This window comes from Ciconia boyciana, chromosome 24, assembly GCF_034638445.1.
Source record: "Ciconia boyciana chromosome 24, ASM3463844v1, whole genome shotgun sequence".
In the NCBI taxonomy this organism is placed as follows: domain Eukaryota; kingdom Metazoa; phylum Chordata; class Aves; order Ciconiiformes; family Ciconiidae; genus Ciconia; species Ciconia boyciana.
This window is the reverse complement of record NC_132957.1, coordinates 607,251-631,884: the sequence shown is the minus strand read 5'-3', so window position 1 is coordinate 631,884 and position 24,634 is coordinate 607,251. Positions and strand designations below refer to the sequence as shown.

The window sequence follows — 24,634 nt, the reverse complement described above, 5'->3', positions numbered from 1 at the left end:
GCACAAGGCTGGGAATGAGGAAATCATTCTAGGACAGGATTTGGCAATCTACTGTTGACCTTGTCACACGTTCTTTTATGACAATGTAGAGGAAGGCTGTTGATGAGAACTTGGAAATGTCGATGCATCTGGGTGTTCAGGGGTTTGTCGCACGGGCGGCATGGAAGGGGGGAGGCTCAGAATGGCCAGTTAGTGGTTTCTCTCTTCCAAACAGGCTGGAGTGAGCACTTGTAGAGCAGCTTTTTGGATGTCCCGTTCCCAGGTGCAGTGCATGATGGTACTGTCTTCTCGCTTACGTGGAAATAGATAGAAAGGCCCAAGCCTTCTGACGTGCTGTTTTGAACTGAACTGTCCCGCTTTTCTTATTCTGACGGTGAACTAGTTGAGCAGTTTGGTGGTTTGCCAGCTGGGGATGGGACACAAGTGGAAGTGAGGGTGTCGTGTAGGTTGAGGATGCAGTGAAATGAATGAATTGTGCATGCACAGAAACCTTCTGTTGAACTGCCAAAATATTCAACTTCAGACAGCTTAAGTAAAGTTAGTGATGGCATTGCAGTGATAACGGACACAGTTGTTTGCTGTTCAGAGCCAGCTAAGGAGTTATGGTGCTTGTCATTGAATTAATATCCTTCTCAGAATTATCTTTGTAATACTGGCTTCAAGCAATGTGTTCCTAATTGAGTTGCAGATTAAAACCAGCTGGAGGCTGTATTTGGTGAGGAATGCAGGGGCTTGCTTAGCTAAATGAGCATCCTGCTGTGTGCGGCTGCCAGGGAGCGGCAGGCATCCGCTCATACAGCCCTGTACGGCCCGAGACCTGCTTACCCGAGACGTTTTTTTCTCTGCCCATGACTCATTGCCATAGCTGTGCTGATAAAGGCACCTAAGCCTGGACTCTTCACTACAAAACAGGGTGTTGTAACGAGACCATTTTCTTTCTTTGGGCACCAGGATGTTGGTGTTTCTTGTCCCTGACCCCAGCCCGGTTCAGAGCAGCTGGAGTTGCACGGCCACTCGCACAGGCAGCAGTGTACGTTCTTGATGGGTTTGAAGGTGGCTGCAGTCCTCTTAAGACTTCCTGATTTTGTTGCTGGTGGTGTTTTTCCCCCTCCTCTTACTGTGATCCTGGCTAAAGCACATTATTGCTATTTGATTATTTTAAGTCCGATGGCTATCACAGTTAATCTCTTTGTATAACGATGGTGAATCGTAGTTGTAAATCCAGCTGTCAGGGCATTCCAGACGCCTTTGTATCTGTGCTCTTTTTCAAATAAAAATGTTTTTTACTGAAGTGTAAATGCTATGCCATTCAAATTCCTCGTTGAGCTGCACCTCGTTGCGCTAGCAAGAGTGTATAGAAACTCAGAAAATTCAGAAATTCAAGCAGAGCCAAGGTTTGTTCTTTGGATTGCACTATTTCTTAAAGAGATTGTCAAACTTCTACATGTTTTTGTAAAATAAGGCTGCCTCTATGTACTTCAATTTTCATCAGGCCCCTTGCTCAGCTTCCAGAAGTTGATGCTGTAGTTTTGAAAGCCAGGACTGTAGAGCATAAGATTTAAGGGGCGGGGTGGGTGTTTAACATTTTTATTAAAACAAGAATCCATGCAAATGAAGAAATAATCTAAGTTAGGAAGGTATTGCTTGTAAATTAAGAAATGTTAGAACTTACCAGCTTGCATAACTGAAATGCTGAGCACTCGGCGTTGTGCATTTTGAGTAATTCTACATGCTCATAGACTAGTTGTGGTTGGGTTTGTTTGTTGGGGGGGGGGGGGGGGGGGGTTGTGGTGGGTTTTTGTTTGTTTTTTTTTTTTTACTTTGCATCACTTTTTAATTCCATTCTGAAGAACTTTTGTTCAATAAGGAGGTTATATGCTTAAGTCAGTGACATCTAAGAGCTGTAAGCAAGGGGTTAACTAAAGCATATACTTTGGTTTTGATTCTGGGCTTTAGAGTACCGCAGAGTAGTGTTCTTTTTGCACCAGTGAGTTTGAATAGTAAAGTAATGACACTAGGCACTTATCTTAATTTTACATTTTCCACCATGTCTCCTTAAGTCGTATAGGACAAGCTACTTGATTCTTCTGATTTTCTCCTCTTCTGACCCATTAGGTATTATAATCTGATTTTTTCCTGTCTTCCAGAGTTGGTGTGTGGGTTAATTGTTACAGTCTCTTCAGTGCTTTGAACTTAATCTTTTAGTTCACATAATGATCCGTAATTAGAATAACAAACAGTTGAGGAAGGGAATCTTGTTCCAGGTTACCCCCAGACTGCTAAGCCAGTGTATACAACACTAGTACCTAACGTCCCGTTCCCAGCCTAGGTCTTCTGTAGGCAGGGGGAGCAAATGCATCTTTGGTTTCTCCAACAAGATACTATTTTTACTAGCTGTCTCCTGAGATGGAGCTCAGTCGTGTTGCTCTCACTATTGCACTTGATATTCCATGTGGGGACGTGCTAAAGAGAAATAGTCAGCAGCCCAGAGCTTTTGCTTATGTACTGGGAGGTGAGAAAAGAGAAGATCTTGGGAGAGCACCTCTTCTGTTGGGACTTACGTGAAGAGCTGTGTGTTTGGATGCTTTGAGGAAGGGATGGGCAAAGGAGGAGGGGACCTGGTTGTTTTGTATCTGCCTGTTTACAGGGTTCTTGCGTCTTTGTCTGATTGTTTTGTATCTGCCTATTTATGGGGGTTTTGCACCTTTCTCTGTACATCTGGTCTGGCACTGGTGAGGCAAGAACTGGCAGACTGAAAGTGCCCTGGTACAGCTGCTTGAGGAGCTCGTGGTGTTCAACCCTGCGCAGCGTGACTCAGCGGTTATTTCTGTTGTCTGATGCGCAGCCATGTCACAACTATGAGACTTAACTTGGCTCCTGCTCACTGGGCTGCTGCTTTTGCTAGATCATGAGGTGAAAGGGGAAAGGGAAGTTTTACGATTGCAGATTCAGAAGGTGAAATTATTCAGGTCCATAGGTGGACAAACATTCTTACCAGTTCCTTGGATTTATTTTTTGTACCTGATTGAAAAAGTGAGGGTGTGAATGAGTACAAAGAGAGATTTCTGCTTTTGTAACTCTAGTTATGAGCAAGTGAGTAATTGTTACTTGCAAAGGATATGTATGAATGGGGTTTTTCCTACTTCAGACTTCATGTCTAGGAAATGCAAACTGGTGCTCAGGTTGGAAGAAAGCATGATCCTGAAGAGCAGCTAATAACTCTGAATAATAGATGACTAGATGCAGGTATCCTCTCAGGAAGAATTGCCAATATATGAGCAGTAGAAACTAACAATTAAAGGTCGCGATTGGCGTTTTGTTGGCATTAGGAGGAGAATCGTGAGGAATTTAGCCTGGCTAGAGCTGTGAAATCAGCAGCAGATGTCTGCCAGGCTGTAAGTGCAAAGAGCATTCGTTCTGTCTGTCTCCTTTGATTGCAGCCTGTCAAAGCAAATAACTGTTTGGGATTTGGCATTTGGAGGGCAGACAAAAAGACAGCAAAATGGAGTGAAGATGTCTAGAGACAAGACAGTATTTTGAAGGTGGGTGTCATGATGCTGCCATTATTGATACTTTAGCACCAGAATGTGGTTTAAGGTAATGCTTTGCAGATGATTGAAGACTTCAGGAATATTGAAAGGGAAACAAGGAGAATGGCCAAATACCCATTTTATTGTGGTTCTGCTCAAGGAAGGACAGTGAGTAGAAGATCTCTGAGGTGAGATGGCCAGGTAAGTGAAGCAGCAAATTTTGGGTTGGGTGTAATGTTTCAATCCTACCGTTCTTTCCTGTCTGTGTCTCAAAATCAAAGCCAAAATCTGGTCTTACAGAGTTTAAAGGCTCAGCATTCTAAAAATAAATATATCTGCTCAGACATGTAATTTAGAGTGGGATTCATGCTATTGACTCAAGCAATTAAAAATCTTAGCACCTAATTCAAGCCCATCAGTAAGAGACTTCGGAACGCGATTCATCTGCTCCTAAAATATGAGATTTACTGCTCATAAAGGTGCCTGTCTCTCACTGTTGACTGCAGGGGACTTCATTTGTATAGTTTAAATGAGGTGCGTAACTTCTAGAAAACAAAGGTGAGTGGTGCATGCCTAGGCGCCAGGACGTCTGCACTTGCACAAGACTAGCTGGCTCCTGACATGGATTTTGGAGCATCTTACCCAGGGGTGTTTTGGCTTCCTCCCCTTGCTGAAAACCTAGGAAGATTGCAAACGGAGAATGTCAAACACAGTGGGATGCAACTCGGTGCAGAATTGCCCAGGCTTGTCAAGATTCAAGCTAATGAGTCCATAAGGCATCTCTGCACTGTGCTCTGTGCTTAGCTGAGGACTGACGCGCTCTGCTGGGTGGCTGCTTTGCTCTGCGTGGTGGTGGTGGTGTATCTGAACATAAATCCTGGGTGCCCAACAAAGTTGCAGGTGCATTTGAACACTACGTAAAGAATTTATAAGGTGGATCTGAACTTCTGTGAAACCGTTTGCAAATGATACTACAAACACAGGTGTCGCTGTGCCATGTCTTTCTTTGCTCTCATACCACTACATTGTCAGTAGGATCTGCTGAATTATATGGGGGGGGAATCTGATGGGTCATGGGGTGAGGAACACCTGCCTGCAGTAAGGACTAAAATTATTTATTCAGATTTTCTAGAAGGTTCTATTATCACATCAGACAAAATCAGAAATTCCTTAAGGAACTAAATACGTGCAGTGAATCAGAAGGGAAGAGGCAAAGACAGACAGCTCCCAGCGCACTTTCACTAGGGAGGCATTTACTCCTTAAAGGAGCATTTGGTGTAGGTTACGTGCTGCTAACTTAAAAGAAAAAAAGAGGTAGTTAAGCCATGTGTATCGCTTAGAGCTGCTTTGACAATCTGATTTTACAGAGTAACCTGGTGTTTTAATTTAAATAAAGACTTTCAAAACTTCTTGTGGAATGGAATTTTCAAATAGTTGTTATAGAAAACTTGCACAGTGTAATTTTGAAACTGATAGTATTTTAAATTTAAAAATGGGAGGTTTGGGCTGTTTTTCCACATCTGTTGTTTTGATTTTATTTTGCCACTTGCTACAACATTGAGTTATTTTGTTCTTTTTTTCAGTGTCAGTAAAACACAAACCAAGGTGCATTTTGATCTAAAAGACAGAAAGGTAGCAGCGCTCTCTACCGACTACATACACCATTTCAAGTGCTGCACTGCTGCATGGTCACTCTATAAATCCTAAAAAGATGTAAAAATAATATAAAAGTGAAAGTCCCTGATCTAAACTCATCACTTTTATGAATTCAGATATGTAAAAATAATTCATGCTCTGGGAGACATCTAATAGCACAGAAAGGAACCCATTCGTTAAGATCAAGGCAACTTAACCATGGACTGTAGAAACAAGCTGGTCTCTCTTGTGTAAAGCTTACGCTCAAGCTGAAGGGTCAGTTTGATGCAAATTCATTTAAGCTTAGTGTTTATGGTGAGTCACATCCTCAAATTCCCCACAACCATTGGTGAAATGTCATTCCCTAATCAAAGCTCGTATGGCCAAATAGGTGGCTTTTCTGCCAGTATTTGGGAGGTCCCATAAAGCCAAGGGCTGCTTCTACTTTTCCTTTTGTTTGATAACCACAGAACCCATAAATATCTTTCACAGGGTTTTAGTTTACAGAAGTAGCTTTCTGTGATTTTTTTCTCAGTGGAAATAATACTTGTATAACAACCAAGTTTCTTTCCCCAGTTGCTCTCCAACTTTATTATGATATTATACACACAAGCCATAGTCTGGGGAACATCTATATCACAGTGTCAGCTGAGATTTTTATATTTGTAAGGAAAACAAGGATTTCCAAGGAAGAAACTTAGGTTTGGAGCTTGTGTTCTTTCTGTACACCAGATTTCAGTGTCTGTTTAGCATGTGCGCCTTGCACTGCCTGTACGGTCTGCAATTGCATGGAAATACAACAGAAATGGATTTATGTTTTCTTTGCTATAATGGAGAGGCACCTTTTTTTTCTTACAGGTATCTGGGAAAATAGTCATACTATGAAGGTGCAAGTGTATCAGTCAGTAGGATTTAATCATATTTGACCTTTTTTGAGGCTGAATAGGTAGTTTTCGATTTGCCAAGCAAGATGCCTTGATTTGCCTGGCGTGGAGCACAGGTTCCTTTGCCTCCGGTCCTGGTGCTCCTGAATGTAGTCAGGACAGAATAGAACTCCTTCAGGTGATGCCCAGTGACTTTGTCCAGACTCTGTGCTACTTTCTTGTCTTCTAGATATCTCTTCTGGAAATCTCTTGTCCCTCAACCACTGATAGGTTTTCATTACTCTCTATACATAAAGTCGTGCTGACATTTTGGGGTCAGATGGTGCCTGCCTTCTCTCAGTTTTGGCAAATCAAGGCTGCTGTTCCTTGCTGAGGAAACAAACTGGTGTAAATGTTCCCCCTGGCAGCAGATAGTTGAAAATACAGGTGGGGTTGGGGTGGGACAAGGACAACAGCTGAGACAGTGGATGCCTTACTAGCCACTTAACTTGGGCATTCAGTAAATCTGATTCTTTTAACTTTTCCACAATTTCTTTTTCCTGTTAAGAGTATTAAGCTGCCTCTTCTGTGCATGTTTGCAGCGCTGAAGAAGATGCATTGTCCTTGCTGCCTTTGGCTTTTTCACATCAATAATGGTGGCTTTACTTTTTACCAGACCACAAACAGACTTTCAGAAGCATTGAATTTTTTTTCCCCTTGTTTTATCCTGTTAGAGGGGCAAAGTGATTACAGCCCAGTTCTGAGACTGCCGAGTAGTTAAAGCTCTCTCTTACTGTATTTGTCATAAAGTACGGGGCTGTATTGTCTCTGACATGACACTTTTTTTTTTAACCTTAATAGAACCAACATCCGTGCTGCTGATTTCACAAATCAGACCTTCTCTGCTAAAATGGATCTCACCAGATACTAGGAGATGTTACCAACACTTGATAAACCACAGTGCTTGCAACTCCTGAGACAAGCTGCACGGCGTCGTATTTACTTCACCACCTCTAGATTTATTCCCGAGATCTAATATTCAATTTTGTCAGTAATAGTTTGTTCTTCCAGTTGCGGTGACCTTGAGGATACGCTGTTTTAAGTCGTTACTGGTAGGACTGCAGCCTCCGGAGGCAGGGGAGAAAATCTGGCTGCTCTGCAGAAAGCAGAGCCCCGTGACGTGAGCGATTGCCTGGAGGCTCATCCTGCATCCCCACCACTGACCTAAGAAACCTGTTGTGGACATTCTTTTATGTCCACAACATAGAAGGACAATCCTGTCTCTTATTGCAGGATTAAGATTCTGTGTTGTAACGTCCAGAGCTCATTAATGAGAGGGGAATGTATGTGAAAAGCAGGATTCATCTTGGCCGCCTTTGGTGCTGGTTGGCTGGACTCCCCTTGGGCAGCCAGCGTGGGATGTGGATGCTTCCAGGCACCAGTTACTGCCCCGTAAATCAGGCATCTAAGCAGGTCTGATAAATTATCCTTTTAATCTCGCCTGTTTTAAATTACTACCAAGGAACAACATGCTTCAAAAGCATCCATTTCTCCATCTGTAGTTGGGGGGGGGTAGGTAGCTGGTGCAGACAGACGTCTGCGTAGGAGCGAGCGGTGCTCGGGTCCCTGCCCCAGAGCTGGGAGCTGCCTGGAGCCTCCCCGGCGTTCCCCGGTGTCTGCCCGTGGGGGCTTTTGCAAGCCTGAGCTTGGTCCGGGCATAGAGGAACAGCCTGCAGTCGTTACGTTTGCAAAACACTTAACAGACAGCGGTGCTGAACACTGTGTGTGATACATCCAGCTGATAATAAATGATCAGGGGAGGGAGGGATGACCTGGGACGCTGCAGAGATCTCTTGATTTGGAATGTGGTTATTTTTCTTTTTGCAAACGACATAACTGCTCCTATTGAATAGTTGGACAGTAATGTTTAAGAAGGTATAAAAAACTAACCAACCTAGGAGGAAAGGGTAAGAAAGGCCAGAGTTAACAGCAGTACCTCAAGCCTACCTTGACCGTGATTCTGATGCTTTAAAGGCTTTTTGAAGTTAATAGGGAGAAGAACACTAGTTTTTGTGCAAAAGCTGGTTTATGATATTTAATAACTTCGGCTTTTCATTTGGCAAAAGTGGAATTAATGTTTCTTCTAAATTAGAAAATATTTTAAAACCCCTGACTCCAGCATGAAGGATTATGCACAGGAAATTTTTTCTTAATGTGCAATTGGAGAATAGTTAAGTGATGTTAGTGGGAGTTCAAGCTGCTTCCATGAGTCTTAACGCTGTGGCAGTAAAGACAAAGCAAGTGGGAGAAAGGGGATGAGATGGCATTTCGAGAGAGAAATTAATTCAGTGACATGAATCATGGGTATAAAAGGCTTTTGTGGAGAAGGCTGTCCTGGGAAGCCTGGATTTTAAGGCTGTAATTGGAATTTGAACTTAGGGACAGATCCTTAGCTGGGAAAATCAACGTGGTTGCAATTGGGCCTGGTCAATTAGTTTCACTGTAATAAAACAGCCAGTAAAAACACGTGTACAGCTGGTCCTTCCATCCCTGCAGTTAAAATGAATCTCGCTGTCCATGCCAAGAGCAGAACACTTCAGCCAGTCTTCGTGTAATGGCTGGAAAATCCAGTTATGTCCAACTTGGCTTTTGAGCTCTCGACAAAAATTCTCCTAATCTTAGTTTTTAGATGAGAGCCTAGTAATAAAGAAAAGCAATGATTTAAAAAAAATAATCTCTATAATAAAGAAAAGAAAACCTTATAGAGTGCAGCCTGGCCAGCAGATAAGGGCTGCTGACCTAAGGTGTCAGGTTTTTGTCTCATCTCTACTGCTTTCTCATCTAGTCCAGTTCCAGTTTTCTAATACCTGCTCACCTCCCTAACCTAACCAAAAAGAACTGGGCTAGAAAAAATGTGAGGCATAAAACCTTCAAATCCCAGCTGCTTCAGACAGTCAGGGCAACAAGCTCACAGCTGTATCCTCAGTTGCAAGGAGGAGTTGGCTCCCTTCCACCTGAACGGCAGAGCCTTGCTGCTCGGGTGCTTGCTGGAGAGTCCCACAGTCTTCAAAGGGTAGAGAGGATTTTTCCGCTTTTTGTGCCAAGTAAGGCCTTTATCTTGCAGAGCAGCCATATGTGACATTCACAATGTCAGTGTTTAGCACCAAGATCCCATTTCCGAGAGCAGGAATGCTGTGATCTACACCTGACAGATGTTATAATGAACTCCTGTCTGATCGAACAAAGTTTCTTCAATCATTTCAATCACGTTATCTTTGGGATGCAGATGTGAGGTCTCTACAGAAGGAAACTTGTCTGTGTTGCTTACTGGATCTTGCTGCAAAAAGAAAAAGTACAATTTTAATTTCTTAAGTGAGCACATGCGTTGTGTGCGTGCAGTTGTTAGATCTCCTGCGTTCCCCTGCTCTCCCAGACAAGCTATACATACCATTGAGGGCTTCGGGGCAAAGTCTTTCTCACAGACATGTGCTATGATGCCAGCAGCCAGAGCATCACCAAGGACGTTGGTCATAGTTCGAAATCGATCCCTAGATGAGAGAGAGCCGTGAGGATGCAGTTGGTGGCCACAGCCAACGTGCCTGGGGTCTTTTATGCCTTCGAAACATGTCAACCTCCATCCCTAATGTCTCTACCACTGGTTTTGCTAATGGCAAGTTGAGACAAGTGCAGTATTGTTCTTGCAAATACAGAGAGAAAATGGTATGTGCGATGTCTTCGTGAGCTCTGTACCACGAAGGTGATGGGGTGTCTTTTGTCTCGTCATGCTTGTCTTTTTAGTGCATAGACCTGCCTGTGCTACTTCCCAAACTGATGCATCATCATCATTTTTGCTCAGTGTGGGGGTGAGCTGCCTCAGTGAATCATAAAACTCCTTGAGATGCCTCCTGGGAAGGCAATCTTGTTTATCCAGCCACAGCACCTCTCACATCAGTAGAAAGTGCCAGCACGTTGCGGCAGGTGATGGTGCTGGGTACCCTGTGATGCTCAAAGATGGAACTTGCGTTGTGTTCTGATTTTACAAGTTTCACCTGAAAAGTGAAGCTTCCTTCTATGTGAAAGAAAGAGAAGAGCAGCCAGGATACTCTATGCTGTTTCCTCTCTGTCCAGGGTGGCTGTGAAGTACAAATCAGCAACCCATGTGTCAATTACGTAGAAGTCAGCATCTACTGTCTATGTTTTTTCACCTGTCTAATTTGCTTCATTTTTATCTTGGTACTTTAAAATGGCACATTTCGCAAACTGCGTATGTTTGACTTCTATTCTGCTTGTCTGTGGCAAATGTAATCAAGCATCAGTTTTTGTGTCAAGATCAATCTGGTCTTCATCCATCAAGATGAAGACGGTCTCGCTAGAAGATAGACTTCCTTGGTGTTGGATGCAGGCCCTTGAAAATGTCATCCTTACTTTTAGAAACTCCAGTGATGGTTTAGTTCTGGTGACATATGGGTTTGAGAGAGAAGTTGCTTATTAAATGCAAGAGGGGGTTTTGCTACATCTGTTCAAGAACTGACTGTCTAATTTACTGCTATGATTTGGTGTGCAACCAACTCGTACTTCACCTTGTTACTGTTTTGATGTGACATCTATTTCTCTCTCCTGTCTACTTTTTAATTATGAAAATGCCTGTGTTTCAGCAATAGAAACAGCAAACCGGATGAGCACATACTGTAAATAATTACCAGTGGTTTATGGTTTTTTAATTGGTTTCTCTGGCTGATTTTTTTTTTTCCTGGAGATCATGCTTTTTTCCTAAACAAGGGCATGTTTCCACCCCTTCTGTCACTCTTTTGTTGTTAGCATCTTCCTGGCTAATTTTAATTTCTCCTTGTATGAAGCCAGATACCTTTCACCCTGCCTTACCAACCTTGTTCCTCTTCCAGGGATAATATTCCACCAAAACAAATACTGTACCGTCCACTACTTCACGTTGTCTCTTGTGCTGTCCATCCTCCTTTGTTCACAGAGTGGACAGCCTGGAGAAGACTAGGACTTGAGATATGTCTAGGGAATACATTAACTAGCAGCCTTACACAGTAATGCTTCATGAAGAGAAGACTATGCACCTGCTTTCCTCCTGCTCTACCTCTCACTACAGAGGAAAGTAGCATCCTTTTGATCTCATAAAAGAATAAATGTATATATGTTTCAGAAAGATAGATTTTGTTACTTATTTGAGACCTCCAACAAAGATATATTGTACAATCAGATAGGAATTTAGATAAAAGATCAGGACAAGCTGGTATTTCAAACTGGGGACCTTGCTTGAGAGAGTGGCTGAATACCATCACCACTTCTTCCGCGTACAGTCCTTAATGAGGCACTGGCCAGTGATGGGCACCTCGGAACAGAAACGCTTGTAGGAGACTGTTTGCCTATAGTTATTGTGGGCTATTTCAAGAAAATAATCAGAAAATGAAGAATCTCACACTTGGCTCCTGGCCTTGTTCTGTGATCCCTTAATCTCCGTGATTATTTGCCTCCGTGAAAGCTGCTTCAAATACATCACCATGAATTGGCAATTAGCACCCGCCCGTTACATTGCATCAGGAAGATACTTACAGAGCCCAGTCGACTGCGATGATGAGTGTGATATCGTCGGTCGGCAGCCCAACAGAAGTTAGCACGATGACCATCGTAACGAGTCCGGACTGGGGGATGCCGGCTGCCCCTATGCTTGCTGCTGTTGCTGTTATGCTGCAAAGAGAAGACAGCCACACAATTATTGTGTTTTTTTTTTTTTTTTTAAAAAAAAAAAAGGCAAGCATGTTTGCATGGCAAAGTAAATTATTCCTGTATGGAAGGATTGGATCGGATCTGGCTTCCTCCACCTTCCTGCTCCCTGATGCTATCCTGAACCTCTGCGTTCCAGTGTAGGTAGCCCCTGCCTAAAATTGCTAAATATTTGCAACTGTACCTACTTATTTTTATCTAGATAGGTGCTTTATTTCTCTGCCTATAAAATGAGGATATTCAGTTCCTGAAGGGGTGTAAATTATACCTGCACAAACCCTTCTATGCTAAGATAATTCATCCACACTGCAGGTGTTGACCTGCTCTAGCCATGCTGTTAGTTTGCAGTCTGGCTTTTACCTACAGGCAAAGTCTTTGATTCTGCAGCAAATTCTGTGGGTGCAGAGCCCGAGCTTTCCCTGGCGCCCAGTGCAGGGGACTGGTACACACTGCACCCTTCCCTACTCTCAGCTTTCCAGCAAAGTTCACTCTGTGCAGTAGCAAGATCTCTGCCAAGCGGGAAAAGCGTGAGAGATTGTTATAATGTCTATAAATATGAATAGAGAGAAATAATTCAGCTGCTGCAAAGAAACATTTACCTTATCGTTATAATTTGTCCCAAATCCAAGTCATATTCATTGACCTGGGCGATAAAGATAGCAGCGACCGCTTCGTACAGTGCCGTGCCATCCATGTTGATGGTGGCACCGACAGGGAGGACGAATCGTGCCACGCGTCTGTCTATTCCGTTATTTTCCAGGAGACACTTCAGGGTGATGGGCAAGGTTGCTGAGCTGCAGAACAAGAAAGGATCAGTAATTCTCTCTGTCATTTGCACTGAGCTTTATAAATAGGAATCAACATAACAGTATAGAAATACAAGTCCTCCTGAGAGTAAATGCAGCAGCAATATTATACAAATTGGTATCGCAATGAAAGTTTCTTCAGCTTGCGCTACCTGGGGAATATACGTAATTAGCCAAGTAGTCAGTTGGCCGCTGGCTTCAAGATAAAATGCCAGAATGTCATTTCAGTGGCCAAAGGCACCGCTCTCTGTGAACAGCTCTGTGTGATGAGTGGAGCTTTGTTGTACATCCCTGGTCCCCACGTTAATCCTGCAGTGACATTGGTACGGGGCAGCATCTGCCAGCACTGGCCGTGCCGGGGTCCAGCCAGACCCCGCTGTTCCTCGTTCGTCTCCTCTGTGCCGGACACACAAGGAGCAGCTGCCTCGGCTCTTGCACCCCCCAACCTTTCTCTCTTGTTTCTGTCTAGCACGAAGACGTGAGCTGTCACACAGGAGTCAGGATAAGGACGTGGAGGAAGAAGACTGAGTGGAAGAAAGGAGACAGGCATGGAAAAGAAGTTGATGGGATTGTGATAGACTCTTGGAGGCAGGGACTGCTTTTCTGAAAGGAGATGGCTGCAGCACATAGCGCGATGGCCCCCAGCCCCTGGCACAGGCTGCAGGGCTGGGACAAGAAGCAGAGTGCTCCCACTGTCCTCTGCATAACAGCTCTCCAGCTTGCTTAGCTGGCTGTAGAGCAGAGAGGAAGGAGAAAGCCTGATGGAGACAGAGCAGGAGACCCAAGTTCAGGAGATCAGGTAGTTAAGAGTAGCAGAAGAGACCTGCAGCGGTGGGTGCTGGGGGAGGAAGGCACAATCCTGGATGGTTTTATTGGGATTATGTGAAGAAGCAATGTTAGAGAGGCCAGAAAAACCCTTTGCCTAGTCAAATGTTTTCTAAGAAAATGTTTTAATTTGCGTGTCTTCCAGAAAGGACGGTAGTTTCTAATGTAAAGTTTGTTCATTGTTATAAAGAATGTTTTTCAATGAAAATAAAATAGATTAAAATAATGTAAAATTATAAAATCTTATCAAAGTAGATAACATTTTTCTTTGGAGGAGCTTGGGATACACAGGAGTTGATTTAAGCTTTTCAGTAAAGTGTTCAGAAGAGCTTTTGATGTTTTCAATTAAAACCCAGGATCATAACCCCACGCTGCCATAAAGCACCTACGGCAGTCCTATTTTGAATTCTTTGGAAGAAAACTGATGCAGCAATTAAAAGAAGCGCACACACGCACAAACATTGCTGCTTTGCTCTGGGAAAACCCCAGGAGAGGGCGAGCAGAAGAGCAATGCGAGCTGGCCAGGTCTGAAGACACGCTGAGGCTCTTCCTGCTGAGGACCAGGGCAGTGCCAAGCATCCCACTAACTACTAAAACTGGAAGCAATCTCATTTCAAATAGTGTCAGAGCATAATTCTTCTTTGTCTGAATTATACCTGTTCTCCCACAGCTCGCCTGGCTGTACACACAGCCACGTCTCCCGTAACTAAACCAGATGCCTTCTCAGCTGTATCGGCATATTTCAGCCACATTTTCATACCTGGAAGATGTAGCTAAGGCGATCAGCAAGGCTTGCAGTATCCCCTGAATGAAAGCAAAGGGGTTTTTCTTGGTGATGAGCACAAAAAGCAGAGGTAAGAGAACGAGTCCGTGGATGACTAGCCCTGACACTACTGTAATGGCATATAGTCCCAGCTTCTGTCCTATAACCGATGGGTCTTCCATCTCCAGAATCTTTCCAGCGATGAGAAATACAATGCCAAAGGGGAAGTACCTGCAAAGAATAAGCATAAGAAATTATTTATGAGGATGCAGCAATCATTGAAGCACTACATGACAGTCATGACAGTATTTGGTACCATGTGGTACAGTCATATGAAAATAAATCCAGTGCTCACAGTAGATACTTGTAGATGTATGACCAGCATTACCATTAGATAGCAGGTAAGAAAATAACTGAATAAATCAAAACCAAATTTACCAAACTGCCATCGAGACAATTTTCATAACTGCTTCATTCAGACACTGGCACACGTTAACCAGCGGAGTTCCTCGCTCGCCCATTTTTCCCAGGAGAAGTCCTGCAACCAAGCACATCAGTTTATATTACTCAGTAGTACCATGGGAGCAGTGTGTGTCATGCCGAGTGGCTTGAGGGTCTGGTGGTCACAGAATGGGTTTCACTGGGCAAACTCACAGCAGGTCAGACTTAATACAGATTTACACATGCTCTTATGGGTCAAGGTAATTCTCTGCTCCAAGCAAATACAAGCGTCTGGCCTTTTCTCAAAAAAACCCCACCAAACCCTAATCCAGGATTTGGACTATTCCTTGCACAGATAACTGATAAACTCTTCACTGCTGCTCAAGACTGGGAGAGTCACTTCTCGAGGTGGATAAGCTGTCTTTTTGCTATTTGGTAATACAAGAATAACGTAGCTCCGGAAACAAAAATTTATTTTTTTTAAAGGACAAAGCTTGGTGGGGTTATATATAGCTGAGGATGTGATGATATGTTGCATCCCTCCCCTTGCTCTGGAGTGAAAAGAGCCGCATGCCATGTCTGCCACTCGGATGAGCTGCTTCAGAAGTGCTTGGACTTGCGCGATCCCCGTGGGTGGTGGCAGTTCTCACTTCCCTCGTGGGATGGGCCGTGCTGGCTGCTGACCAGCTATTTCACACAGACAGCTTTGTCGGTGGCTCACAGACTGTACCGTGGTGGTGACAGCACATGCGGCTGGACAATAATACATCAGGAAGGATCCAACTGAGTTGCTTAGATACAGGCATTAAGCCTCCTGTATTAATTCTGGTTTTTCTTTTGTTGTTGTTGTATTAACTTAATTCCAGTCTAATTTTCTGTTGAAGAAATACTAGAGCAGAAATACATGTATGGTTAGAGGTGGTGTGGTGCTTTCTGGTCTGCCAGCACAAAATTGGCCAGTGCTAAATCCCATTGCTTTCACTGGTGAGGAGGTTTCCCAGGTACCCATTGAGCAAAAGAAAAATGAGTCTTTGCGTATTTGCCCATCTAGTTTCCAGCCTGGTGCATGTACTTTCTGTGTGGTCCCATTAGCTAAAATTACTTCTGAAGCACTGTACAAGTGTCTGCTTTAGCTTGGAAAATAAGAATATAATCAGGATCTTGTCTTGTCCCTCTCATCCCTCTTCAGTCTTCAGGGCTGAGGACTCCTAGAGACCTTTGGCAGGTAGTTGGATCTCTTGGCTTGCTCAGAAGAGAGATGAGATGATAGGGTCACCTTTGCCAGGACTTTCAGAAATGAGACAAGGCTTGGTGTATTTAAATCTCAGCTCTGTGGATATTCATCCAGTATTTGGTGGCCATAACAGCTGGTTTGAAAGAAATCCATTTCTCTTCAGGTCCTACAGACAGCTGATTTGGAAAAGATCTCCCTAGCAAATGGACAGCTTGCTTCAAGTAACTTTACATCTCTGCCCTTTTCTGGATTTCAGAAGCAAGGGAGAGGACTGCAGATGCTTGGTGTCAGTGAAGCTGGAGCTGTGGTAGCTGTGTGGGGTTACCATCTACAGCAAAGCCAATCCAGATAGCCAGCGGGCACTGCACAGACGCCTTGGTCTCGGTCCTACAAACTGCCTAATTTTGGTATTGGACAGAAACACCATTTGCCAAGATCTCAACCAGCTTCCACCTGGCCTCCCCCGCCTTGCTGGAAGGAGGAGCTGACCCCATTTCCCACAGCACAGGGCTGTGTTGCCTGGCCTTCCCTGTCCCTCTCCTGTTTTCTGCCAGGCAAACCCCACTAATTCAACCTCTGCTCGCAGGTAAAGCTTCCCGCAGATGTACGGATGCCCTTTTCTAAGCTGCCCGTCCCTGGTGCAGGTGATGCTCTGCTGGTCTGCGGCTTTGTGGAGCTCTAATCCATCCCATGCAAAACCTGGGGAGTGCAGCTGGGTGGCCAGGGCTCACTCAGGTGATCTCCCACTGTGTCCTAACTCAGTGCTGATCCACACTCCCACGCTGGCAGGGTGGTGGGGTGGTAATCTCAGAAAAGTGGCTTCTCCTCGCTTGTTTGCCTGGGCTGGAGGAGGGCACGTGTCCTGCGAGCAGGAGCTTGGCATGTTCCCTGAGCATTTGTGGTCTGCAGATGGTCACTGGGACAGGACTCTGCCATAGACATCTCTTTTGTCTGTAAGGATCTTTAAGTGGGTCTGTCTCTGCCCGGTCTCACTGTGGCCATCTCCTCCAGGCGCTCACTGTATCGTAGCCTTTAAAACTGGCCACTCTCCCCTGGCTCTGGCGGCAGTCGTGTGTTCCAGTGCTGTGCTGGCCATACTGCCTCCACCCCTCAAATCCTCTAATTGACTTTTTGGTTCCTTATATACTAAGTTCAAGCTCCTTGCCCTCACCTCTTAATCTACACATAATCCTGCCCCCTTGCTCATCTCATCTCCTCCTACCCTTTTCCATCCTGATTCATCTCTTCCTCCCTTTCTCACTCAGCCTTGCACCCAGTGTCCTTCTGTCTTATGCTTTGAGTCAGCTCCAAGTTCCTCCTTCCCATGACTTTATCCCCTTTAAACCTTCTTCCTCCCTATCCCTTGCACATGTTCTCTCCATCCAACCTCTGCTGCTTCTTCCTTCCTGAAATTGCTGCTGAGCACCTTGTCCAAGCAGGATTGCAAGCTGTTCAATGCAGGAAGCTTTCTTACCTTCTTCAGAAAGTCCTGTTATAAATTTCCATGCATTTGTGACAGGCACTAAGTCTGACCCAGCTTTCACCTGCTGCCTTCTCAGAGAGTTTGAACACTGCCAACGTGAAGGGTTTGGACCATTTGTAACGAGCTGTGTCTCAGGTGGCCTCTGCAAGAGTTACAACTCACTTCAGCAGACTTCCTAAAAAGGACCCTCCAGCTTATGTGAAGATTTGAAAACCCTCAGGACCCGTGCTTGCGCTGTGAAGGCTCATATGGAAAATCTGGGGAGAAAACAGCCTTCTCGGTGCCTAACACCTTTCGTGAGCTCCGTTATGGATGGTACTGATGAAGGTGTTGGTACAAGCTCCATGCTGTGTCCAGTTCCCCAGGGACTTGAGCAGTTAGAGCTAAAATAACCTCGTCCCTCTGAGCATCCCCACCTCAGTTTCCAGCACAGTGGCCACAGCAGTTACCACCCTGGGTTGCAACTGCTGCTGAACAGCCTTGTGAGCTGGGTCGGGGCGCGGCGCAGAGCCCCATTCTCTATTGAGCAGGTACCTATCGTTGCTGAGAAGATGACGATTCCCAAGACGTTCATCTCGTTGCTGGTCCCAGGCAGGGTCCTGTAGGTCATCTCAGGTGACGGTGTCAGCTCGAGGAACACAGGCCGATGAATTTCAGGGTTTTCATCGTCGGGTGCAAAGTAAATGAAACTGAGAGATTTCCCTGGGATCTTTGGAAAGCCAGGAGACTTCACCACTGGGACAAGAACAGTTCGATACTGAAACAAAAGCAAAGCAGTGAGGTTAGTGTCCTGTTGGCAGTGGGCTCCATCCTGCTCTGAATACAAAGGCAAAACCATCACTGGGCCAGGTGGTCCTGGAGGGTCAAAGTTTGTTTTTCAGGCAGTAAAAGGCTGGTGAAAAGAAGAGAAGCAAGAAACAGGGAAGGGGAACTGTGGTTGTTCCTGCAGACCTCAGCACAGCCATCCTTGAGCAAGGCTGCACTTCTCCAGGCACACGCATGGCATTTGTGAGCCAGGTCCCTGCAGGATCCTGGTGCAGCACTAGGTAAGCACTGTGGTCCCCAGGGAGAGGCCCCTTCACCCCCCATCCCTCTCCTTCTGGGGGCTCTACAGGTGCTTTCCCAATGCCGTGAGTTTGCTCGTTTTCCCTTCTCCCCTCCACCCTACCTGGCCCCTCCTCAGCCTCTCCCCTTCGTCCACCCCAACTTTTCCTTCACGCTTTCTTTCCCCATTCCTGCTGCCTGCCCACCCCTCTGCCTCTGCTCCCCAGTCGCCAGGGACCGAGAAGCCACAGCACAAGGGTGGGGTCCGAGGGAAGAGACGTCGTGCTGCTTTTGTACAGGAGCCCTCCCAGGCAGAGGGCAGGCAGGGGTGTTCCTGTGAGCCTGTGCCCCCACCAGCACCCTCCCGCCTTTGGGTGCCTGCCCTGGGGCGAGCAGAAAGCAGCCAGGGAGCGGGCAGGGTGGGGAGTGAGGCAGAGGGAAGGGAAGGGGCTCATGTCCAGGCCCGAGAGAACAGCCCCGTCTGGAGCTGAGCACCATCCCAGCCGCCTGTGGCGGAGGGGCTGGGTGAACTCACCTGCTGGAACGAAGCTTCGATGAGATTAGAAGGAAACATGTTTCTGTAAGAGAGCAATTGCGCAGGGGTTAAAGCATGTCATGAGAACACAGGGAACAACCTGGGAAGCACCTCTGGTGGGCACGAGGCCAAGAGGAGGACCATTACAGCCAACACCAGCTTGATGTCCTTTGTGCAAGCTGAGGGCGAAGACAGGCTGGAAGGTGAATGAAGAGCAGGACTGTGAACCACATGTAAACTGGACTCATAGAAAGCCAGAGGTGGGGATGGACATCTGCCATCTCCAGCGCCCTGCTCAGAGCAGGACCACCTGCAAAGCTGGAGCAGGATGCTCAGAGCCTCGTCCAGTCGATTGAATGCCTCCAGAAATGGAGATTCTCTGCCAGCCCTTGGATCCATGCTGCACCCCCTCCCCAGTTAACCCTTGTCCACTGCTTTAATCCAGCCCTGGGGCAACTCCTGCTCATTTTTACCTTGCAAAGCCCAAGGAGCTGCAGGGCTTGGCATGTCATGGCTGGGGCTGCAGAGGGAGAACCGCTGAGCTTTGCAGGGAATTTAAATCTTCCTGTTCTCTGCTGCCGCACCCCTCTTTGCTGGTGTCTCTGGGAGGAGAGCAACGGGGGTGACAGAGTGGCTAGAGGGATATGTGTGGGGAGAAATGAACCCCAAGTTGCTGGGCTTGGAGGTACTGGTGCCTGGTGAGTGTGGCCAATGGTTCTCCTGTTTCCCTTGAGATCTCAATATCTCCCAGGAACTCAATGCCTTGTGGGAAGATCTTGTCTGTGAAACACCATCATGAACTTGGCTCCTCCTGAAATCATGCAACGTACCTGATTAAATCCAGTAACGCATCGGCAGAACTGAGCACCACTTTCCCTGCAGAGTAGTCGTCCTTCTGGGCAGCTGCGCCGGGGTGGATGCTGACCACGAGGATGATCCCGACAGTCACTGCCATGAAGGTTGTCCAAAGGTAGTAGGTGATGGTGATCACCCCCATCTTCCCGCAGGCCTTGGAGTCCATGGTGGCCAACCCGGACATGAGGCTGCAGCAGAAAAGATCGTGGTCAGCGTCTGGTCCCAAAACTGCACAAAATGCATCTGATGGGCAAAATCTCCAAGGTACGAGAAGTTTCCATAGATCTTTTTTTAACCAATGCTTAAGGGCATCACCGACCTCTTGCACATTTGTGTGCCTGTGCCTGCAGGATCTCACGCCCAGGATGGGCTTGTGGCAACCCAGGCTTGAGCTGCAAAGGGCAGGAGACACCTCTCCGAGTCCCTTTTCAAGGTTTGCCCATGTTTTCTGTTTTCTCCAAGGGATAAGAAGTAAACATTCTTAGTGTATTTTGATGGTGAATAACTAACGCTGCTCTTTTTTTTTGTGACACTGTTCTCTTAAATCTCCGACACCTTGTGCTGCTGCTGCGTGTCATTGTGAACAGTGCAGAAAGGTATTACCGAGGTTTATAAAATCCTGCTGGGGATGGACCCCACTCCCCCAAGGAGAGAGCTGCTGGTTCAGACTTCACGTACATGTAAGCTTTCCTAAGAGGTAGCCCATAAGCTACTTTTAAACAAAACTGGACTAAAAATAGAGACGATATTACAGGCTGCACCAACAGGGAGAGCTGGTGGGCAGCGATGCTGGCACTGGGGGCAAACGGGAGCGTTTGGGGGCTGCAGTGTGCCCCATGTGCACGCAGACCCCCACCGACCTCCTGGCCACTGGTTTTCACTGCTCCAGCTCCTCGGGGCCCTGCAGAGCCCTCGCCAAGCCTGCCGGCAGCATTCGGCAGTGGCCTGATAACCCCCAGGCAGGATGTGATGGAGACGGAGGCTGTAAGGGTTAATGCCACCCTTGGGGACACACAAGAGACCAGTCTTGAGGTGGTGGCCAGCCCACAGATCCCCTCCAGCAGCCACGTGTCCAGGAGGAGAGAGACCCTGGGAAGCTCAAGAGAGGCCACAAAAGCAACGCGGATGGGTGATGCTTTCCAGTGTGAGGCTTGGGGAGCTCCAGAGCTGAGCCCCAACCTGGACAAATTCATCCCCAGAGAATGCCCGATCCCCTCTGGGACAGTACATAGAGGGAAGACGCCACTTCACCATCATTCAGTAATTAAATAAGAAAAAAACCTGGTTCAATTCAACATGCAAGAAAAATCCTGGGAGCCCTGTGCAGACCCTGCGCCCGCAGGCAGGAGAGCGGTTGGCTGGGACGACCTAGCATCATTGAGCTGCAAGGAGGGCTGAGAGCACCCCGAGAGCGAAGGAGAACCCAGGCAGTGCATCAGGGAAGGGGGTGTGAAATACTGGAGGGGAAAAGAAAGCAGCTCTACAAGGGCTGATACCAAAGGCCAAGTGTGGCCAGGATAGAGACCACACTGCTCCCAAAAATAAACCAAAGGCAAATGGGACAGCAAACAAACTCTGGAAAACAATAGAGAAGTGACATGTCCTCAAGGGAACAAAGAGCTAATTGCTTCGGTATTCTAATGAGCATGTGCCAGCAATTGTTTAAAAGATGTAAATCCATGTACGCTTTTCAAGACCTTGCTTAGACTTGAGTGTGACTCTTACTTCCAGATCTGGACACGCTGATAAAAGTGGGATTTGCAAACACAGACACAACATTGAGAGATGCTTGTGGTTTCTACCTGAACTTTCTCAAAACCCTCTAAATAAGGAAATCTGCTTTGAGGTTAAACAGCTGCCCATCATCAGCCGCCCACGGATGGTCCCAGCATTGCCAGCTGGCTGGGCCCAAAAAGAAGGGAATCACCCCAGCCAGTGCAGGTATCTGACCTGGGCGCAGGTGTCTACCAAATCCAGGTGAGGATTTGTCCCAGACCATTACTGGGAAATCATGGGGTTTGATGGACACCAAGGCAGGGGATGGTGCTTGGTTGCTGACTGCTTGGGGCTGGGGTTATTCTCACCCCAGGCAGTTTTGGGGTGATCTCCTCAACGGGGGACCATGGGACGATCTCCTCAACGTGACGGAGAGATGGTACTTTAGAAGCAGAAGATGACGTCTTACCTGGAGGTGATCAGGGGCAGGATCAGCATCTTCAACATCCTCATGAGGAGCTCTCCAGGAAAGGAAAAATACTGCTTCTCCTGCACAAAGAGCAGAGCCGTTGTCTCAGGTGAGAGCTGAAAAGCGGATGCTGATCGCGGGTTAAGGGCTCAAACCTGACAAATTTGCCTTTTTCCCAACCAGACCCAGCTCTGAGCTTGGTTCTGAGCTGGCAGCCATTCCTTGCAGCACTCAGAGATGCTGTTTCTCTGACTGTCCCTTACCAGGAGCTGGGGCAGGGATGGGAAATACTGGCCATGTGGGAAACCCGGCTGTGAACCGGAGAGGGATGTGTGGGGCTGGTCACCTCCCAAAAACATCCTTGGGTCCATTGTCCTCTAGGGAATGATCCCCATGGCCCCACCGCTGGCTCCTCCTGAATGTCATCGCACTTGTTATTGGGGAGCAGAGGCTCAACTGCACGTGCAAAAGTCCCGCGAAGCTGTCGGGTGCAGCCTGGTGCCGGCAGCAAAAGGTGGAAATACCTTGTGGCTGCAAATAGCAAAGCCGAGCTCAGGGAGAGCCCAGGTGTCTGGCCCATCTGTGGTACAGCCTCGCGGTGCACCGAGGGAGGTTTCCACCCCATGGCATCCATCCATCCCCTTACACTCCTCACATGGGCATGGGGAAGGGCTGCCTGGAGAGAGACCCCCAAAGCCCAGATCCCACAGCCATGACCAAGGGAAGAGTGAGGGGTCTGCGAGATCAGCAGCCGCCTGTCAGCATCCCTCCATCCATCCCTACCTCCACCCACCATCCATCCCTCCATCCATCCACCGTCCCTCCATCTATCTCTAAATCCACCATCCTTCTGGCTGCTGAGTTCTTCCATACCTCCATCCATCCCTCACTCCATCAGTCCATGCATCTGCCTTCCCTCCCTCCCTCCCTGCCCCCCAGTCTTTCACTGTGCTGCTGTAGAGGTGTCGGGGCCGGATCTGAGATGGCCCCAAGCCAAGCGGGTGCTTTTGGTTACTCCAAAGTAACCAACACCACCGGGCTTTGAGGGATGCCAAGGCAAACTATTAAAATAAATGTTCCACACTGCTGTCCCTGCACTAACCCACCCGTGTGGCCTAAACTTGGCTGATTTCCCTGGGGATCTCATGTAGAGCAGAGCCATGATGGGTCCAGCTGGGTGCAAGGAGTAATAACAGATTTGAACACCATCTCTTTTGTCAGTGGGTTTCTAGGCTTCGTGACACTTTCCTATCGTGGGGAGGAAAGCGGGGACCAGCTGCTCACCCAGCCCCTCATGTGCAGTGTGGATTTCAGGACAAAAGCCTTTAACAGGGAGAAGTGGCTGCCGGGGACCACGTGCAGGGCTGTGGCAACAGGGCAGGATGGGACCGGCACAGAGGATGGATGAACTTGGTGCGTGGCAGGATGAGGGGCACGAGCCCCCAGGCTCAGCTGGCCTCAAGTCCAGTGTGGGAAGCTGCCGGGCTCTCCCGGGCACATGCACTGTGGCGCAGGGAGATTACACCCGGCTTCAGTTAAGTAACAAGATCATCCCTGCTGCGGGTGGTGATGCTGAAGGGCGTAATTGAAGTGACAAGACTTTGCTAAATCCTTGTGGGTGACACGGGGATGTTCCAGCACCAGCTGAGCTCTCTCCGAAGCAGCATCCCCCCTCCTGGGCTCAGCCAGCCCAGCCAAGGATCAGGGCTGAGCCACAGCCAAGACGCCCAATGGATTTTAGTGCGGTGACATTTAACAGTGCAATGCTCCTAGAAAGCGCTGAGCAAACGCACCTTTTAGGTGCATTTTCTCCAACGCATTTGTCTCCCAGGGTCCTCAGAGGAAGGTGACCCCTGGAAGCCCCCCAGGCTCTCCACCAACCCCATATTTATTTGCTGGGCTTTCTCCAGAGAGTGGAAACATGCTTTGGTTGAGCATCTGTGCAGCTGGGGAGAGTAACAGAGGAGCTCATCCCTTGGACCCCAGTGCTGCTGTTTGTGTTGGGGGGAGCCTGTTACTATCCAGCAGCCGAGCATCCATTCCCCCCTTTCCCATCCCCATCCTACTTGGAGGCTCCTGCAGCCCCACCGGGTCCGTCCTGGAGCCCCTCACTCCCAGTGGAGGGAGGCAGGATTTGTCCTGCAGCTTTGGCATTTGTTGGCAGCTTTTTGGTCAAAAAAAAAAAGAAAAGCCATAGGTAGAAACCTGCCCTGAGAGGTGGTTTTCTTGGGCAGGAGCCTTTGCTTTTGGGGCTGTGCACATCTGGGGCCCTTGATGGTTATGTCTTGCTGGCACCAGGGCTGGTCGCCCCGACTGCCCCCCTCCATCCCCCTCGCTCCCATCCCCATCCCGGCCAGACTTACCATCTCTGTCAGCTCCAGCGCCCGCAGCAGGAACCCCAGGAGGCACCCGGTGGCAACTGACAGCATCGACAAGGTCAAGAGGCCATTTTTATGCCAGAAAGCCCGTACCCACTTCCAGATGTGCAGGAAGGCTGTGGACAGTGAGTTCAGCAAAGCTCTCCTGACCCGCTCCCACATGGTCATCCTCAGCCACCCAGGCGATGCCCCTCGGAGCAGCTCCCGGCCCTGTTCATTGCCCCGGGCACCACTGTGCTGACAGACCCCTGCCCTTTGCTGGGAGCCGAGCGTGCCAGTGGCTAAGCCCCGGGACCAAAACCTTCA

General features: G+C 47.5%; 1 protein-coding gene across 2 annotated transcripts; it reads right to left on the bottom strand.

Annotated features, from left to right (window-relative positions):
- Window positions 1-9,227: 9,227 nt before the first annotated feature.
- Window positions 9,228-24,490, bottom strand: LOC140643667 (excitatory amino acid transporter 5-like). 2 transcript variants are annotated; one of them, XM_072845774.1, is made up of 11 exons: window positions 24,314-24,490; window positions 21,951-22,030; window positions 19,741-19,953; window positions 18,911-18,953; window positions 17,866-18,088; window positions 14,612-14,711; window positions 14,171-14,404; window positions 12,379-12,573; window positions 11,609-11,743; window positions 9,422-9,576; window positions 9,228-9,361 (listed from the first exon to the last, which is right to left on the bottom strand). In XM_072845774.1, the coding sequence occupies exons 1-11, from the start codon at window positions 24,488-24,490 to the stop codon at window positions 9,228-9,230; spliced, it is 1,689 nt and encodes a 562-aa protein (XP_072701875.1). The 2 variants fall into 2 exon arrangements, with proteins under 2 accessions (XP_072701875.1, XP_072701876.1); XM_072845775.1 differs by having other exon boundaries at window positions 9,228-9,365; window positions 9,477-9,576.
- Window positions 24,491-24,634: the final 144 nt, after the last annotated feature.

Coding starts and splice junctions, on each gene's coding strand:
- LOC140643667 (XM_072845774.1), bottom strand. CDS start 24,490: ATGTGGGAGCGGGTCAGGAGAGCTTTGCTGAACTCACTGTCCACAGCC. Junction 14,712..17,865: donor CATCTTCTCAGCAACGATAG/GTACCTGCTCAA, acceptor GCTTGGTTGCAG/GACTTCTCCTGGGAAAAATG. Junction 11,744..12,378: donor GGACAAATTATAACGATAAG/GTAAATGTTTCT, acceptor TTCTCTTTGCAG/CATAACAGCAACAGCAGCAA.